The 18,701-nt window shown below is 40.3% G+C and overlaps 1 protein-coding gene across 1 annotated transcript in view; it reads right to left on the reverse strand.

Moving 5' to 3' along the window:
* Nucleotides 1–315: 315 nt before the first annotated feature.
* The window catches only part of LOC108528828 (glutamate receptor 3-like), a gene marked incomplete at its 5' end in the record, with an annotated part of 107,469 nt that continues 89,083 nt past the window's right edge, over nucleotides 316–18,701 (reverse strand). Inside the window, 2 exon segments of the mRNA XM_017870811.1 lie at nucleotides 316–1,858; nucleotides 10,015–10,262. Coding sequence (XP_017726300.1) covers nucleotides 10,017–10,262 — 246 coding nt within the window.

Genomic DNA, 18,701 nt, shown 5'->3' on the forward strand with positions numbered 1-18,701 from the left:
TTGAGTTAATAAACATACATTTTTCTTTATACAGTGCCTATGAAAACGTTTGTGTGTAGGTTGGTTGGTTTGTTTTATACAACTTCGTGTTCACACAGCGTGAGCTTCCTGCGCTGGGACATTATAGCATTTATAAGTTGAAAATCACAGTTTCATGAAAACAAAACAAAACAAAAACACAACAGCCTTCTTTTTTTGTTCAATACCATTTGAAATTTGATAAGTGAGTTGTTTGCTTATGACACCATTTTTGGAATGAAAGTTTATATTACACTTTTCTGGAAACATTTCGTTGGAACGATACTTCTTCCTTTCTTTTCTGAAGACAAGAGCAAATATGCAGCGAGTCAACTAAGCATCTAAGGGTCACACTTGGGAAATGAATGCGAGCTCCTAGTTTTTGCAGTCTGGAAACTTCCCAATGCACGTTACTGATGAGAGAAAACTACTGAACTACAGGAAGCATACGTCGTTATATAGGAGGTAATTAGTGAGTGGAGACTATTTCTTCGGACTGTTCTGATGATGCCAACGGCAGGTATGCAGTTAGTTACTTGATAGCCCATGGAGCAGTGGAGCGATCTGAGAGAGTCAATAGAGAGACTGCTCCAAGCAAGGATCTGGAAATGATGCTGAGGCCCTCAGATTAGCAGTAGGTTTGGGAATGCATTTTAGTCTTTGCAAACTAGAAAAGGACACATGCAGTCCGATGGAGAGCCATGGGCGGTAGCAGGCAACAGCTAGTAGGACAGACCTAGCAAGAGTAAAGTCAGACTGAGAACTGTGGTCTGAACCTGCTATCCCGCCTTGCAATGCAGTCCTGTCTCCGTGGTGTACACTTGAAAGGCATACTTAGCAGAGAAAGCCGAGCTAAACACAGTGTTGTTTCTGAGATACTCTAAACACATCTGGGAGTATAGGCAGCATTTCCCTCACCTCAATGCTAGATACTCAGCTCTATTGACTTAAAATGCACACTGAAGCAAGAAAAACAGATCTGTGAGCTGAAATTCCAGGCTCCTTGGAAAACCCCGGGATCCACTTTAGGAAAGCACCAAGAGGTATCCTGATAGTGCCCCGTCCCTTGCTACACACAAAGTCAATTTCGAAAGCTCTGTAAATCTCTTCATTGAGTGGAAAGTTATCAAAGTGTTTTCACAAAACCATTTCGAGAACACAGAGAAGTCACTGTTTAGTCCCTTTTCCAAAGTGTTTGAATTTTCTTAAGTGTTGCATTTACATTCTAAAGATATACACATTTCAGCAACATTGAAAGGAAATAGGGTGCACAGAACATCACCACCAACAGGAAATACCAAAAACATCTGGTCAGCAGATCCTAGAAGAAATGCCAGTCCGTCTTCCCAAACACTGGGAGACAGATTTTTTCTTTTTAATCAGGAAGAATTAATTCTTTTATGGTAGATGGGCCTCTTTTCTGAATTGGAATATAAATGTGTGTGTGTGTGTGTGTGTGTGTGTGTGTATTAAAGAACATGGTGTTTGTATACTCTGCAGTGGTATCAAAGAATGGCTTTTGTTGGATTGACTTAATAAGATTTTTTTTTCGCATACTGGAATCTTGCATGTCCATTTTTTGTTGGTTTTTATTTTAATTATTTTTTTCAAGCAAAGCAAAAAAGATTTCAATGATGGTTTGCATTGTCGCGAGTCTCAGAGTGTTCCATAAGGCACTGAAGGAAAAAAAAATCAGTTTTTCCTATTGAAAGGTCATTGCACCATCAGCAATATTCGTGTCATGCCCGACACCAAGGAGAGTGAAATCTGGCTCAGGATCCTTGAAGCAGCCACGTTTTCGGTGATTTCCTCTCATCACATGCCTCCAGTGGGAAGGGATCTGCAAAGGCAAGGGGATATTTAAAATTGAAGGGGCCTCCTATTAGGAATTGAGAAGTTTATAATGGCTCAGTCTATCTTGGACAAAACTATGGCTGTTTTCTGAAATTGACATTTCTGAGGTTGCACCTCATTTATTTGACTGACTTTAGGTGACAGGTCTGGTTACATTCTCTACTACATGTATTGTACTAAGGAATATGCAGGTGTTGCATGCAGTTTAATTCAAGGTTTTAATCACTTATGATGTAGGTATACCAGAAAGTTTCCATGGCATTTTAATACAGATATTCACGAGAACTAAAAGAGTGTATTCTGATTGCAGAACCTGTGACAAAGAATTGTTCACCCAGGACAGAGGGTAAACAGTGTTCTATGGCTTACTGAATTGAAATCCATTTTAACTGTGAGAAGAAAATATTTTGCTTATTGCTAGAAAGGTGAGCAATTGTTTCTCTTAATACCTACAACCTTAGTTATTAAAGTCTGAAAATAGCACTGGGACTTTAAAGAGACAGCAGATTCCAGGAAGAGGCCAGAGCAGTGATACCCATGAAGGGGACTTGGCATCAATGAGGTCTTTGCCCTGACATATAGGCCTGATTGAAATGCTGATAGTGTCTTCTTTTTGGAGGCACTAACTAGTGCAGGGGATTCATTTGCCCCTGACTCTGAATACTGTAGGACACTTTCTTACCTCCTCTTCAAGTTTACATCCTCTCTTTATCCTTTCATTCTACACTAATGAAACATTTCTTTTTCTTCTAATCTAACACTGAATTTTATCCCAAAAGAATGACAAAATTATGATCTGCCACTGGTCCTGGAGTAAAAGTATCTGTAAGAAGAATTTCCAATATGTACCTGAAGGCCAAAAGCATCCAAGGAGGGTAGAATAAGACTAACATGAAAGTAGACAAACGTCTTCCTTGTCACCCCTAAGTCCTAAGTCATATCTATCGCAGAAGCTTGGAGAAGTTTCGTATCTGGCAGAAAGATCAAAGTCTCCTCCTGTCTCCCCAGTGGGCATGGGACATCACTAACTAGCGGCATGACTTTGGGAAAGGATCCCAACCTCTCAGTGCCTCTGTTTCCTGCTTTCAAACGGGGTCAAATGAACTATTACCACTGAGGTAAAAGTCCCTTGGGAGAAAGAACATCATCACCTTGATTATCCAGAATGCTTTTTTTTTCTATTTAACATAAAGTGAATTCTTTTAAGCAGAAAAATGTCTCCAGTAAGCATGCCTATGCATAGGCTTCTGAAGGAAAGTGGATCACTTTGAAAATGGGCTGCATCAACAAAGCTAATATTTTAGGATGACTAAACAGAAAACTCCTGCAGGAAAATGAAAATCTTTTCCCCTAACTTCAGGCATCTTGAGGTCTTGTAAAGGACAGAGATTTCAAAAATATTTTTGAAGAAACCAAAGAAGCCAGAAGTAGTTCTGAACTGCAATTAGGAAATTAGAAATAATTTCCTAAAACAATTAGCACAGTCAACCCTAGGGTGCAGTGAATCTGGAGCACTTGATGGGCAGTCACCTGCCAAGGCATGCTTGGGAGGATACACTTCCAGTGGCTGGTCAGTAACCCAGAGAGGCACCAGGTAGTCAAGAGGCTTTCTTCTCCCTAGTGGGAGCTAAACATGGTCTGAGACCAAGGCACATGTTCCCACAATAAGTCCAGTAATCTTGATGTGACTATCACCCATAGAAAATGAGAAACAACTCCCTCATCTTTCAAGGATACCCTTTTATTAACCAGATTTCACTAGACCATATTTTTGCAGGTGATTTGCCCTGAGTCATTTTTCCTGAACAATTACTGGTACTATAAACCCCCAAGGTGGGCTCTGATAATTAGTAATAGAAGTAAAATCTCAGGGTACCTCTTGATGTCGGTGCCCCTGGATAGACCCTGACAGATTTAGGCCAACTCAGGTAACTGGAAGCCTAATAACTAGGTAACAAATTAGAAGTCACCAGGAGATATTCCAGACCTTCTTGAGAAATAAAAGATGAATGGGTGAAGATCTCACTCTTCACTTAACCAACATTCCCCTAATGTCACATCACCAAATTGGCTGAGGACAACAGAGAAGTTTCAAAGCAGCTTGCTTTATGCCTCTTGACTAACACAAGTGAGGTTTTCCTGGCATCGTATGAGGCTTTTGCTTCTTGTCTGGAGACTTTGTACAGGCTTGGAGGACAGATTTGTTTGCAGACGCTCTTCCTAAGCCTTCTTTCACCCTGGAGATGGTTGCCAAGGTGCTAGGTAATTGGGCTGTAAATACAATCACATTGGAGTCTAGTAAAATGTAACTGTTGCCTCAATTAGCCTGAATTTTGCTTCACAAAAGTGAATCAACTCAGATGAGTAAAGGAAAGCCAGAAGTTGTGGCATATTAGTTTCTGAGATTTTCCCCTCAGGTTTGATGTTCCAGGCCTCCACTTTTGGATGGCAACATTATGTCCTAACAAAGGTTTGCTGACACAGTTTCTTTCCTTTCATTTCCTTTGATTTCCTCCCTCCCTCCCTCCCTCCTTCCTTCCTTCATTCCCTCTTTCTTTTTTCCCCTCCCTCCACCCTTCCTTCCTTCCCACCTTCCTTTCTTCCTCTTTCTTCCTGTATCTCTATCACTCTTTCTCTTCCTTCCTCTTTTCTTCCTTCCTTTCTTTTATTAAGTTACATTCTCTGAGATTATTTCCTCTAGAATCTTTCTACTCCTGGGACCAGCAGCATCTGCATGACCTGAGAGTTTGTGAGAAATGTAGACCCTCAGGCCCCATCCCAGACCTGCTGGATCAGGATCTATATTTTATAAGGTTCCCACATGAGTCACATGCACACTAATGTTTCATGAATACTGCTCTGGGGCTTTAACAAGAGTCTGAGGCTGTAGTAATTGGGTAGTAGGGACATAAATTCTCAGATGGAATAGTTGATAAAAGAGTCTGGAGGTCATGTCACCCTGAGCCTTGATATAATCCTCAGAAAGATTCTTTCTGGGGAAAGTAGGAGTGATTGAATATTCAATCTTGTGTGGAGTGCATAAGGAATGGGGCATATGGAGGCTTGGTGAAGTTCCTCAAGACGTTTTTTGTGGACAAGTGGAACAGAAACTCAAGATCTGCTCTCCATTTGACAGGATCCCATTAGGATTTCAAGTTTCCTGGAGGACATCAGGCCATGGGTGGTTAGAAGTAGCATGGTTTAGCAAAGATATGGCTATAGGCAGAAGAACGGCTGGGTTCTAGTCCCAGAACTGCCGCTACCTAACTGTGTTGCCTTGAGTAAGTCACTTCATGGGCTGGGTCTTACTGGTAACTGTCTGATCCATCTTATCTCAAATGAGCCAATAGATATGAGAGCACTTTGATGACTGCTACACAAATTTAAGGTGTATTATTTATTTGGATGCTAGCACCTCAAAATTTGGGATAATTAAGTTAGATTGAAATTGCTCATGTCTAGCAAGCATGTCTATGTGTTGGCTACAGAAAGAAAGTGGATCACTTTGAAAATGGATTATGAATCATGTATTGATATTATCCTATAAAATGTATGCCCCAAATTGTAATGGGCCTATAGCACCTACTCAAGAGTGAAACATTTTAAGCACATTGAAACACTAAATGCTTGCATGCAAACAATGCAATTACAGATGAATCCATGTATTGTACATCCACCAATGCAATGGGAACACTGTCAGCAGATTGGTGCAGTGTGCTGAATATGTTGTGGCAAAAGGCAGGAAGAAAGAACAACCAGCAACTTCATTGGACAAAATGATGTTTTCCATGACCAAGACAAATTATTTATTTGAATGAAATATTATTTTAAAATTGGCTAAATGTAAATCCGCAATGTGAACTATAAGAAGGCCAAAACACAAATGCAGCCGGGCACGGTGGCTCACGCCTGTAATCCCAGCACTTTGGGAGGCTGACGTGGGCAGATCACTTGAAGTCAAGAGTTGGAGACCAGCCTGGCCAACATGGTGAAACTCTGTCTCTACTAAAATACAAAAAAAATTAGCCGGGCATAGTGGCGCATGCCTGTAATCCCAGCTACGTGGGGGGCTGAGGCGGGAGAATTGCTTGAACCCGGGATGCGGAGGTTGCAATGAGCCGAGATCACACCACTGCACTCCAGCCTGGGCGATAGAGCAAAATTCTGCCTCAAAACAAAACAAAACACCCCTAAAATCCCCAAAACAAAACAACAACAACAACAAAACCCACAAATGCACTTGTAGAAATCCCAGCATATTGACATTTACTCATGAGGTCAAAATTGCCTAAAATAAGGGGTATGAAGTTGCTTATTGTTCTGTTCCACTTCAGATAGGCATTTTAGTGATGACAGATGCACTTTAAAGTAACAAGACTATATTCTTTTAAACAGGTCCAGAATAGAGACATTATTCAAATTCAAGCTTGCATTTGAATATGTCTGAATTATTGGTGGTGTTTGTAGTTGCCAGAGTCAAGGTGGCAACACTCAGCTTCATTGAAGTATGAATTAGGGCTTGGCTAGCAGCAGGGAGCCTAGACTGTCCTTTGATAGACACTTACCTGTGCACCAGTTCCAAGGAAGGGACAACAAAAGAACTCAAAGCTTAAGAACATTTTCTCAGACTTATACACTGTTTACTTAAAAGAATCCCCTCTCCCTATGGAAGCGCTGTATTACTTGAAGTGNTGTACAGGCTTGGAGGACAGATTTGTTTGCAGACGCTCTTCCTAAGCCTTCTTTCACCCTGGAGATGGTTGCCAAGGTGCTAGGTAATTGGGCTGTAACCACATTGGCATTGGAGTCTATTAAAATGTGACTGTTGCCTCAATTAGCCTGAATTTTGCTTCACAAAAGTGAATCAACTCAGATGAGTAAAGGAAAGCCAGAAGTTGTGGCATATTAGTTTCTGAGATTTTCCCCTCAGGTTTGATGTTCCAGGCCTCCACTTTTGGATGGCAACATTATGTCCTAACAAAGGTTTGCTGACACAGTTTCTTTCCTTTCATTTCCTTTGATTTCCTCCCTCCCTCCCTCCCTCCTTCCTTCCTTCATTCCCTCTTTCTTTTTTCCCCTCCCTCCACCCTTCCTTCCTTCCCACCTTCCTTTCTTCCTCTTTCTTCCTGTATCTCTATCACTCTTTCTCTTCCTTCCTCTTTTCTTCCTTCCTTTCTTTTATTAAGTTACATTCTCTGAGATTATTTCCTCTAGAATCTTTCTACTCCTGGGACCAGCAGCATCTGCATGACCTGAGAGTTTGTGAGAAATGTAGACCCTCAGGCCCCATCCCAGACCTGCTGGATCAGGATCTATATTTTTATAAGGTTCCCACATGAGTCACATGCACACTAATGTTTCATGAATACTGCTCTGGGGCTTTAACAAGAGTCTGAGGCTGTAGTAATTGGGTAGTAGGGACATAAATTCTCAGATGGAATAGTTGATAAAAAGAGTCTGGAGGTCATGTCACCCTGAGCCTTGATATAATCCTCAGAAAGATTCTTTCTGGGGAAAGTAGGAGTGATTGAATATTCAATCTTGTGTGGAGTGCATAAGGAATGGGGCATATGGAGGCTTGGTGAAGTTCCTCAAGACGTTTTTTGTGGACAAGTGGAACAGAAACTCAAGATCTGCTCTCCATTTGACAGGATCCCATTAGGATTTCAAGTTTCCTGGAGGACATCAGGCCATGGGTGGTTAGAAGTAGCATGGTTTAGCAAAGATATGGCTATAGGCAGAAGAACGGCTGGGTTCTAGTCCCAGAACTGCCGCTACCTAACTGTGTTGCCTTGAGTAAGTCACTTCATGGGCTGGGTCTTACTGGTAACTGTCTGATCCATCTTATCTCAAATGAGCCAATAGATATGAGAGCACTTTGATGACTGCTACACAAATTTAAGGTGTATTATTTATTTGGATGCTAGCACCTCAAAATTTGGGATAATTAAGTTAGATTGAAATTGCTCATGTCTAGCAAGCATGTCTATGTGTTGGCTACAGAAAGAAAGTGGATCACTTTGAAAATGGATTATGAATCATGTATTGATATTATCCTATAAAAATGTATGCCCCAAATTGTAATGGGCCTATAGCACCTACTCAAGAGTGAAACATTTTAAGCACATTGAAACACTAAATGCTTGCATGCAAACAATGCAATTACAGATGAATCCATGTATTGTACATCCACCAATGCAATGGGAACACTGTCAGCAGATTGGTGCAGTGTGCTGAATATGTTGTGGCAAAAGGCAGGAAGAAAGAACAACCAGCAACTTCATTGGACAAAATGATGTTTTCCATGACCAAGACAAATTATTTATTTGAATGAAATATTATTTTAAAATTGGCTAAATGTAAATCCGCAATGTGAACTATAAGAAGGCCAAAACACAAATGCAGCCGGGCACGGTGGCTCACGCCTGTAATCCCAGCACTTTGGGAGGCTGACGTGGGCAGATCACTTGAAGTCAAGAGTTGGAGACCAGCCTGGCCAACATGGTGAAACTCTGTCTCTACTAAAAATACAAAAAAAATTAGCCGGGCATAGTGGCGCATGCCTGTAATCCCAGCTACGTGGGGGGCTGAGGCGGGAGAATTGCTTGAACCCGGGATGCGGAGGTTGCAATGAGCCGAGATCACACCACTGCACTCCAGCCTGGGCGATAGAGCAAAATTCTGCCTCAAAAACAAAACAAAACACCCCTAAAATCCCCCAAAACAAAACAACAACAACAACAAAACCCACAAATGCACTTGTAGAAATCCCAGCATATTGACATTTACTCATGAGGTCAAAATTGCCTAAAATAAGGGGTATGAAGTTGCTTATTGTTCTGTTCCACTTCAGATAGGCATTTTAGTGATGACAGATGCACTTTAAAGTAACAAGACTATATTCTTTTAAACAGGTCCAGAATAGAGACATTATTCAAATTCAAGCTTGCATTTGAATATGTCTGAATTATTGGTGGTGTTTGTAGTTGCCAGAGTCAAGGTGGCAACACTCAGCTTCATTGAAGTATGAATTAGGGCTTGGCTAGCAGCAGGGAGCCTAGACTGTCCTTTGATAGACACTTACCTGTGCACCAGTTCCAAGGAAGGGACAACAAAAGAACTCAAAGCTTAAGAACATTTTCTCAGACTTATACACTGTTTACTTAAAAGAATCCCCTCTCCCTATGGAAGCGCTGTATTACTTGAAGTGGCAGTGTCTCACTTGTGTACCTAAACTTTTTTTTTTTTTTGAGACGGAGTCTCTCACTGTCGCCCAGGCTGGAGTGCAGTGGCACGATCTCCACTCACTGCAAGCTCCGCCTCCCGAGTTCACGCCATTCTCCTGCCTCAGCCACCCTCGAGAAGCTGGGACTACAGGCGCCCGCCACTACACCCGGCTAATTTTTTGTATTTTTAGTAGAGACGGGGTTTCACCATGTTAGCCAGGATGGTCTTGATCTCCTGACCGCGCGATCTGCCCGCCTCGGCCTCCCAAGGTGCTGGGATTACAGGCGTGAGCCGCTGTGCCCTGCCCCTAATTTTAATATCTGTTCCAGAGCAGCTGCTTTCTCTACAGATGCACTGTCCAATACAATAACCACTGGCCATGTGTGACTACTGCACATTTGATATGTAACTAGTATAAGTCGAGATGTACCATAAGTATAAAATATACCCCAGATTTCCAAGATTAGCATGAAGAATGTAAAATTTCTCATTCTTTTTTTTATATTGAAAACATGTTGAAATGCTCATATTTTGGATATATTGGGTTAAATAAAATATATCATTAAAATTAATTTCACTTGTTTTACTTTTTAACATGTGACTACTAGAACATTTAAAATTGCACGCATGGCTCATGTATGTGGCTTGCATATGTTTTCTATTGAACAATGATGCTCTGGAGAATTGTTTTTCCTTTTGGGTCACAGACCACAATTTAATTACAACCATTCTATTAGGAAAGCACCGCTGCCTGACAAGAAAGCACAACCATTGTTTTCAAAGAATCAAATGGTTGCAAAGAGACAATGGTTTAAACAATAAACCAAACTAAAAAAAAGAAAAAGAAAAAAAAGAAAAAAAGAGATTGACATACAGTAATGTAAAGCTGATTAGTTTACTAGACCTTAACCGTACCCCTAGATCTTAACACTCTCTGTTCCATACACGTTGTAGCCTTCTCTGTATGTAGCATAATTCTGAGTGTTGGTGGCAGGAGCAGGCTTAAAGTTTTGGGTGTTCTTTGTGAGTTTCATGCGTTTGGACTCTGCCCGTGATTTGTAACAGAATTCTATCAAAGCCACCATCATGGCCAGCCCCAGACCTCCGACAAGTATATAGAAAACGCCTGCCACATTGCTCAGGCTCAGAGCACTGGTCTTGTCCTAAGAGAAATGAACAACATGATTAGATCTTGGAGAAAACAAAGGCAATGGAACATTATAATATATTACAACAGTATAGGGTAGTTCTAAATTGTAAAATAACTAAACATTGATGTAAGTGTTATGACTCAATTCTGGCAACTGGCTAATGTTTTGCAATGACCAGCAAGATGGTAGATTGTGCCTCTGTTGACAGTCTTGATCCTCACCTAAATTTCCTTTCACCTTGACTCCTTACATCCCTTAGTGCCTCAAATTGATGTTCAACAATTAATAAAACAGCACTGGCCATGGGAATGAAAGAGTAAACACAAGCATAATTTATTCCTCTGCCAGCCTGGATAAACACCATTTGCCAGAGTTGAGCTGTGACATAATCTCTATAAATGTAACACTCTTTTCATTTGGGAACTTGAAGCACTCTTTCCCCTCTCTGCCCCGCAACACCCCTTTCTCCCTTGCTCTCCCTGTGACAAACTTTGTGAACAACTAGTCTTTAAGATACAACACGATAATATTAGAGGTTCCTGCTATTCTTATCTGAGGAGTTATTTTGCAAGGGTTTGCTTAAAAAGGGTTAATTCTCCTCTTTCCCCCAGTGACTGAGAAAACGCTCCCTTTGGAGATTGGCTGCTAAATCCTCATCCTAGTTAAAATCAGGGCAGCAAGTCTTTGTGTTGCTGGAACAAGGGCACAGCACAAAGAATTGGCTCCGTTACATTTTCCTGAGAGTTTAAGGAAAGTGTCAGGAGAATCCATTGGGTCCTAGATTGGCTCCATACAAATCAGAAAGCTTTTCCAGGAGGCTGATGATTTTTTTAAAAATCCAGCTCATTTTAAACTTTTACTCCAGGGAATGTAGAGAATAATTTTTAAAAATGACACTTATTTGCTTTCTTTGTAACAAGGGGGAAAAGTTGAGGAAGCCGGTCAGTGACTTTCAGGTCAAACTGTGCAAATCTGACTAAGCTATCTGCCTGTATGAAAAAGCAAAAACTGAACTGCTGAAAAATGGAAAGAAAAAAGTTGGTGTCTTGAGCCCTACCTTGAGGTAGGACACACCAAGGGCCAGGAGTCTTTCTTTGAAAAAGAAATAAAATAAAATAGCATTTTGTAGTCTTTTTAGAGGGAATGTAACCATTTTGCTGCTGAATGTAATTGAATGGAATACCCAAATTGTTAAGCCAGTGAATTTTGAGCATCTTATTTAAGTGACAACACAGTGAACAGATAATGGCCATTGCTGACACTCAACACTCTGGTTCAGCTGGTCTTGGTATCATTTAAATAATTAAAAGTAAAGACAATATGACCATGTCCTTCTGATACTATTTTCATAGAAGCCAGCCCTGTACTTGTTTACCTTAATAAAAGGTCCAATTGAAATTGAATTGCATTCAGAAACAGGGTATAGGAATGCCTCATATTCACAACAACCTTGCAAATAGTCACTCTTTTAGGATGAATGACAGCTAGACAAGGAGTAATAATTTCTGTCACATATGAAATATTGGATTATCTCTTTAAGGAGGCTGGTGAGGCTATCTGCAAGGATGTTCCACAGTCCATTGGGAAATAGATCAATTTCTGGTAACCCTTCGTCTGCCATTAGATTTTTATATGTATGTGATATTTAACGGTGCGGTGGGGGGGGAGGTCCTTTGACATAGCCCATGTCAGCTGTGACAAGAAGAATAGTTTCATGTTCCATGTATTATTTATGTTTCACAAGAGTTATAGAATTCCCTGATGTGGGATGTAGAAAACCAGTAGCAAAATGGTTCATTGCACGGGGAAAATGAGTGGCATTTCATGAAATGAATTAACTGATACCACGATATTAGTCCAAAAAAAGGAAAGGCAAAAATTGAAACTAAAAAGAACTGTCTTAGGGGAGCGAAGGGGGGCAGGAAGGAGGCGGGGAAGAGTGTTTCATGCTTATCAATGTGATGTTACCCTGACAATGTATACCCTTAAGGAGCATGCGACTAAATTTTAAAAGTATTACGTACAGAGATTCAAATGACACCTTTGGAAGAGAGAAGTGTGACAGACTTAATGAGATTCGAGATCCAAATTAATGCTGAACTCAATACAACAGCAGCTGGCAGGAGGCTAATCATTCTGCTTACAGAGACCAGTCTTTGTTATTTATTCGTTTGACTGTTTTCAGATGGGATCGACATAATATATTAATAACCAAATGCATTTATAACTACAAAGTCTCTGACACTGTAAGAGGTTAAGAAAAAGTACTGTCACAAATAAATCTTTTTTTTTTTTTTTTTTGGTTGTTGTTGTTACTGTTGTTATATTTTCTCTTTGAACTTTTGAAATGTGAAATACAGTAAAACCCCCTTATAACACAGCTTATTATTTTATAACTTTGGAAATGTAATAGACCAGATGGAGTTTCCTAATCATAATAACAGTTCTATAGCGTCAACAATTGATGTCACATGGCAGGCCTCTGAGGCTGGCATTTGTCTTATCCCTTTAGCGCTGTTGTTATAAAGGGGTCCCACTGTGTCAGGGAGTGTGTGTTGGGAAGGAAAGCCATTTTAGGATAGAAAATAAACAGTGGGTCAAAATGTGATTGCTAATCAGTACAAAAAGACCTTCAGCGACTGACCTTACTCCCGGAGTCCTTGGCTCCACATTCCCCCTTATCGTACCACCATTTGTTTTTCAGCTTGTCTAAGATGCCTTGTTCACTGAGTTTCAATACTGCAAGGTTTACAGGCGTTCTTCACGTGGGAAATAACATAAATAACATTATATTATGTTATTTTATGTTATTCAAGCTTCAAACTACTTTAAAACTATAGAAAGCGATAAAGCAGGGGGCCCTGGCCACAGAGTAATTTTAGACACTGCAGGCAACCTGAGCATTACCTTATAAAAAGTTAACACTACAGCAACGCTATATTTACCAGGGCCTGCCCATATCGCTTTGAGTAATCGGCACACACTGTTAAATAATGAGGATAGAAAAAAAGGCACTCCTCAGATAGGCTGTGTGTGGTGAGGAGGGTCTCCCCTCAGGTGACAATCGTCGGCGGCAGCTTGCAGTAGGTTTGTGAAGGAGGTGTGTTAAGTTTGATCTAACTGGGTGTCTTGTTGTACTTCCAGACAGAAAGCAAATTTTATGGAGGAGTCGGGAAAAGGACAGACCCAGAAGGGGAAGTGTTTCCATATTGTGGACCGAGACAAATGGATAAATCTGAACAGAATTGAAAATAGATTCTACATAAATAACATGCCTTCTAATTAATTGTCCTTTATCACACAAGTCTGTTGCCCAGCTGAAAATGATCTTGGAAAGAACTGTACTACATATGTGTCCTTACTCCACAAACACGTAGTCTAAATTCTTTTGGACATACTGGTCTTAGTATTAAAGGTATATTGCGGACCTCCGTTTTGGATAAGGGGAGTATTTTCAACAATGTAAAAACTGGTCTACAAATTGTTTTTGAGTTACTGATTGGCTGTCCCTCTGATATGGCCATATGTCTGTGGTCAACTTAGATCACCAGAGGGCAAACCAGATTGTTTCAAAATAGATTATTAATATGGCAGGACCTAAACCAGCAAAATGACTCTGCCACTATTGGGTAATGCTGTAGAGAAATAGTTTAATTGTTCTAGTAAGATAAGACTTCCTCAACTAAGAGGCTAGTACATATCCCCAGGAGGCCAGGCCACTGCTCCTTAGTCCTTTACTGCTTAAAAATATAAGGACTGCATTCAGAGCCGCTGGGCAAGTGCCTGAAACCCTACTGGTTCTAGGATAAAGATTTTCTCCCTTATAAATGTCTTCAGCTATAAAACGGGAAAAATGACCTTTATCCTGCCTTCTTTCTAGAGCTATTAGATTTTAAATGAAGAAACCTTAATGACTTTGGATAAAAAATGCACCATGTAGAGAGGGTGGCATAATTTTGAGGCAATAAACTGTGTGTTCACATTCATGGGAGCAATATTGCCAAATATTAGTGCATGTTGGTCTGAATGTCACTAACTTAAAAAGAGGAAAGCAGAAAATTTATGGAACTGTGAACATGCCGTAAAAATTTCTTAGCCTATTTTGGATAAATTGAACCCACTAACATATCCAGTCACTAATAAGGCTTGCTATAGTCACAGAGATCTGATCTCTATCATACAAAGTCCCCAAACCTATTTCCTTTCTTCCCCCATTTGCTATTTAAAACAGAGGGGCCACCTTATCTTCAGATATTCTGAGAAAGACATAGTTATTTAAAAATAATGCAATTTCAGAGTACTTGTGGTTTGAATAAGTATAAATCTTTAGTGTCAGGGAGTTAACTTTCTTGGTTAGCGTAGGGCCTGGCAGCCAGAATATTTGGATTTTGTATCTCGCCAAGAAATTCAGATCCTTTTATACTCTAAACAAGTTCCTTCATCCAATGCTCGGAACCCCAGGTTTCTCAAATGCTAACCAATTGCTTGGAATGCAAAACAACAAAAATATACTCAGATAAAACTTTGAGCCTCTTTAAGATATTATTGGCAGTGAAAGTCAAGCCAGGCTTTCAAATGACAGGCAGGCCATCGATGGCCCTGAGTTTAGTGTTGGCGTTGCCTTCTCCCCTGTTCTCCACCGTCTGATGCTCTTCTCGCTCTACCTCTCCCCTGTTGTTGTCTCATCACTACCACTTCTCCTTCAATGCTATGCCTTAAGCCAGGCACTGGCACCAGGCTCAGCAATGTAGCAATTAGCTCAGGATATAGGGGAAGATGCTTTCCAATGGCATATGAGTGACTGGGCTCATCAGGACCACAGGAGAAACTACAAAGCAAATTCTTCCTCCTTTCTGTGCTTCCTCTTTTCTTATTGCAAAGGGCCCAGTGTCCTCATACTGCTACCTGACTAAGCCCTTACCTGGTCCTGTCCTCCCTCCAGGTAATATGTTCTTCAAATTACATCATTCATTTTCTTCAGTACTGCTGCTCACCAGATCTTAGGGACAGAGCAGTCTCTGTTCCTTAGGTACTCACACTAAGGTCTAATAGGGAGATTTCACTGCCCCTAGAGATCCTAGTTTCAAAAGAAATTTATCAACCCTTAAGTGAACTGCATTCATAAAAGTGTGGCATGTCAGTTTAGAGTAGTTGTTCTCAAAGTGTGGTCCAGGAACCCCTGGAGGATCCCTGAACCCCTTTCATCAAAAGATCTGTGAGGTCAAAACTATTTTTATAATAATACTAAGTGCCCTTCTCACTATTATGCCTTCTTGATATACAGTGGAGTTTCCTGGAGGCCATATGATGGGTGAAATTATAATAGATTGATTGAAGAAGTAGAAATGAGAATCCCATTCTCTATATTATGCTGGATATTAAAGAGATTTATAGAAATATAGACAGTGCCATTCTTCTCACTATTCTTTTATTGTTTTAGAAAATAGTTATTTTCATAAAAGTATATGATTTATGTTAGCATATATTGGGTTTATTATTTTTTAAAATGAATCAATGAATTCATGAACATTTTTTCAGTTTTAATTTCTGATGTGGCAAATATGAACAGATGTAACACACATAAAGAAAATCTATTTGGGGTTCTTAATCATTTTTAAGAGTGTAGAGAGGTCCTGGGACAAAGCATTTCAGAAACACAGGTTTTGGAGGAGGGAAGGCTATTCCTGTGCTAGGGGTCCATGCTGGACTGCCACTGTCCACTCTTGCCAAAACCCAGGCTCAGTACATCGGTGACTTAGCATCCTACTTCTGAACAAAGGCTTATCCCTGCCTTAGGCCATCTAGTGGCTTCCACGAACTGGCTCTGGTAACTGCTCTTCACTCCCATGGCCTACACCATTACAGTGTAGGTTACTTTAGAACAACAGTTTTCAACCAGAGGCCATTTTGTCCTCCAGGGGACATTTGGCAATGTCTGGAGTCATTTTTTGTTGTCACACCTAGGTGGGGGCTGGGGGATGCTACAGGCATCCAGTCGGGAGAGGCCAGGGATGCTGCTAAATATCCCTACAATGTACAGGACAACCCCCACAACAAAGAATTATTTGGCACCAAATGTCAGTAGTGCCAAAGTTGAGAAATCCTGCCTTTGAGTATCCAGACCTCCTGTGAGATACCATAGGACTTTAGAGAATTTTGACAAATGACCTACTGTTAGAAGTTTAGCCTTGGATCAGAAAATTAATCACAGGGTTTATGAAACCTGGAGGGGAACCAATGTGCTTTTGGGAACTTCTAAATAAAAATGAGGGAGAAAAACAAACATTTCAAGCAGCAGCACGGCCAACAAGCATAAAAGCTGTAATCAGAAATCACAGATAATACCACTTAACAAGGTTACAATAGATGCCAAGAAAAGAAAGTACTTTAAAATCCAAATCTCCTAGAACTCCATGTTGCTGTGGGGTAGACTAAATTTCTGAGATGGCAGAGGAAAACTGCTTTTGTCCACATAGTTTTCTTTCTTACTGTACCTTATTAGATGTGTTATCTAGCCCAATCCTAACCAACTGAAGGTACTGACACCCTCTCCCCAACACACACACACACACACACACACACACACACACACACATACACACACATTCTTACACATTGGTATTTTGAAGGAAGTGGAAATAGGTGGGCATTTGATCATTTTGAATGTCATTTTCTCCATGAAGCTATTTTTGCTCTTCAATGTTTTCTGTCTCCTCCATCACTTCTACCTTGCCTTATTATTTATGCCTATGTCTTATGTCTCCCACTACACTGTGTGCTTCTCAAGGGCAGGGAACATGGCTTGTGTATTTGTATCTCCATTTAGGATATCTTTCTTAATAAATACTTGTCAAATCAATAACTCTTTTAGCATTTTGTTTTTCAACCTAGTATGTTTACATACTTATTATTATGATTATAATTATTGGTCAGGTTTCATGATCACCCTAAGAAGGTAGATTTATGGTGTCTATTTAATACATAAAGAAATTGAGGCACACATACGTTAAGCAATTTGCACAAGCCTCTGCAGCAACTTATGGGGCAGGTCAAAAGGCCGATTAATATACATTGAGCTGTGTTCTGTACATTCTCCAGTGGAATACACAAAAGGGTAGCATCCCTCTTTATTTTTGCTCTTCAGGCTTAGATATTTGTGATGATTTTATTTTCCTTTAGGGACCCCCACACTCCAAATAACTATCAATCTAGCAAGGGCATATTTTGCAGCTGGGGCCTTTTACTGTGGTGCAGCAATATGTCTCCAGTGTAATGTTTCACAGCAATTACTGGAGGCCCTTAACTGGTACCTAAGAGAATTATAAGTCAGAAATATTTATTGTACTCACCTCAATAGAGAACAGAAAGAATTAAACAAAGTAGGTCAGATTCCTATCGTGGAAATTAGTCAGGCATTCTCCCCTCTGAAGGGCTTGCTATGAACTTTTTGCTGAGTAGAGCCCTCCTAAGACAAAGACATGGGTCAGCAGGCTTAGGGAGAAAACAGGAGTGCTTTGTGACATAATTTCAGGAGGACTGGGAACATCCCTCTGTCCAAAAATATTTATCTCAATGGCAGCTGAAATTCCACTGTGAGAATTTCACATCTTTAAGTGACATGCTTTGTTAAAATACAAATCTTTCTGAGAAATGGGAAATGAAACAAAGAGTAAATATTTATAAACTACCACTCTTTGTTCTATTTTGTCTAAAAAAATGTTTGAGTTGGGGTGGAAGAGTGTAAGGTTCCCCTAGGAAAACATTTTGTGGCGTGTAAGTCATAAAAATGCATATGGATTGTTGATCAGATGGAGAGAGAGAAATGGGAATTAGATAGTCATTTAAAAGTATGTGAAGTTAATGCTGAATTGTGTCTCAGTGATGATTTCTGAGTGTGGGGAACAGTCATGGAATTACATCTGTCTGTTTTTTATATACTTAGATAATGAGTTAGTTTTGAAGAAAACATTACTGGATTATAAAATTTCTGCTTATCTCTACAATCCACACCTGCCACTAACTCAGCTACTAAGACTGCTCACAATCCAAGGCCTCCACCTGCCAGCTGGTGGTCACCTGGATTCCAGGCTCAGTTCCTGGGTTGTACCAACCAGCCATTTTAAAGAATCAATGTTATCTTAGTGATGGCCAACCGTACATATGGAGACAGCTTTAGGATAAGAATGCCATTGATTTTTTTTTTCTGTGAAAGTAGAAACTTAATTTTTTATTTTTTATTTTTTATTTTTATTTTTGAGACAGAGTCTTGCTCTGTTGCCAGGCTGGAGTGCAGTGGTGCGATCTCGGCTCACTGCAACCTCCACCTCCAGGGTTCAAGCGATCCTTCTGCCTCAGCCTTCCAAGTAGCTGAGACTACAGGCACATGCCACCATGTCCAGCTAATTTTTTATATTTTTAGTAGAGATGGGGTTTCACCATGTTGGCCAGGAT

The sequence above is a fragment of the Rhinopithecus bieti genome, unplaced genomic scaffold, assembly GCF_001698545.2.
Source record: "Rhinopithecus bieti isolate Rb0 unplaced genomic scaffold, ASM169854v2 scaffold_6073, whole genome shotgun sequence".
Taxonomy (NCBI): Eukaryota; Metazoa; Chordata; class Mammalia; order Primates; family Cercopithecidae; genus Rhinopithecus; species Rhinopithecus bieti.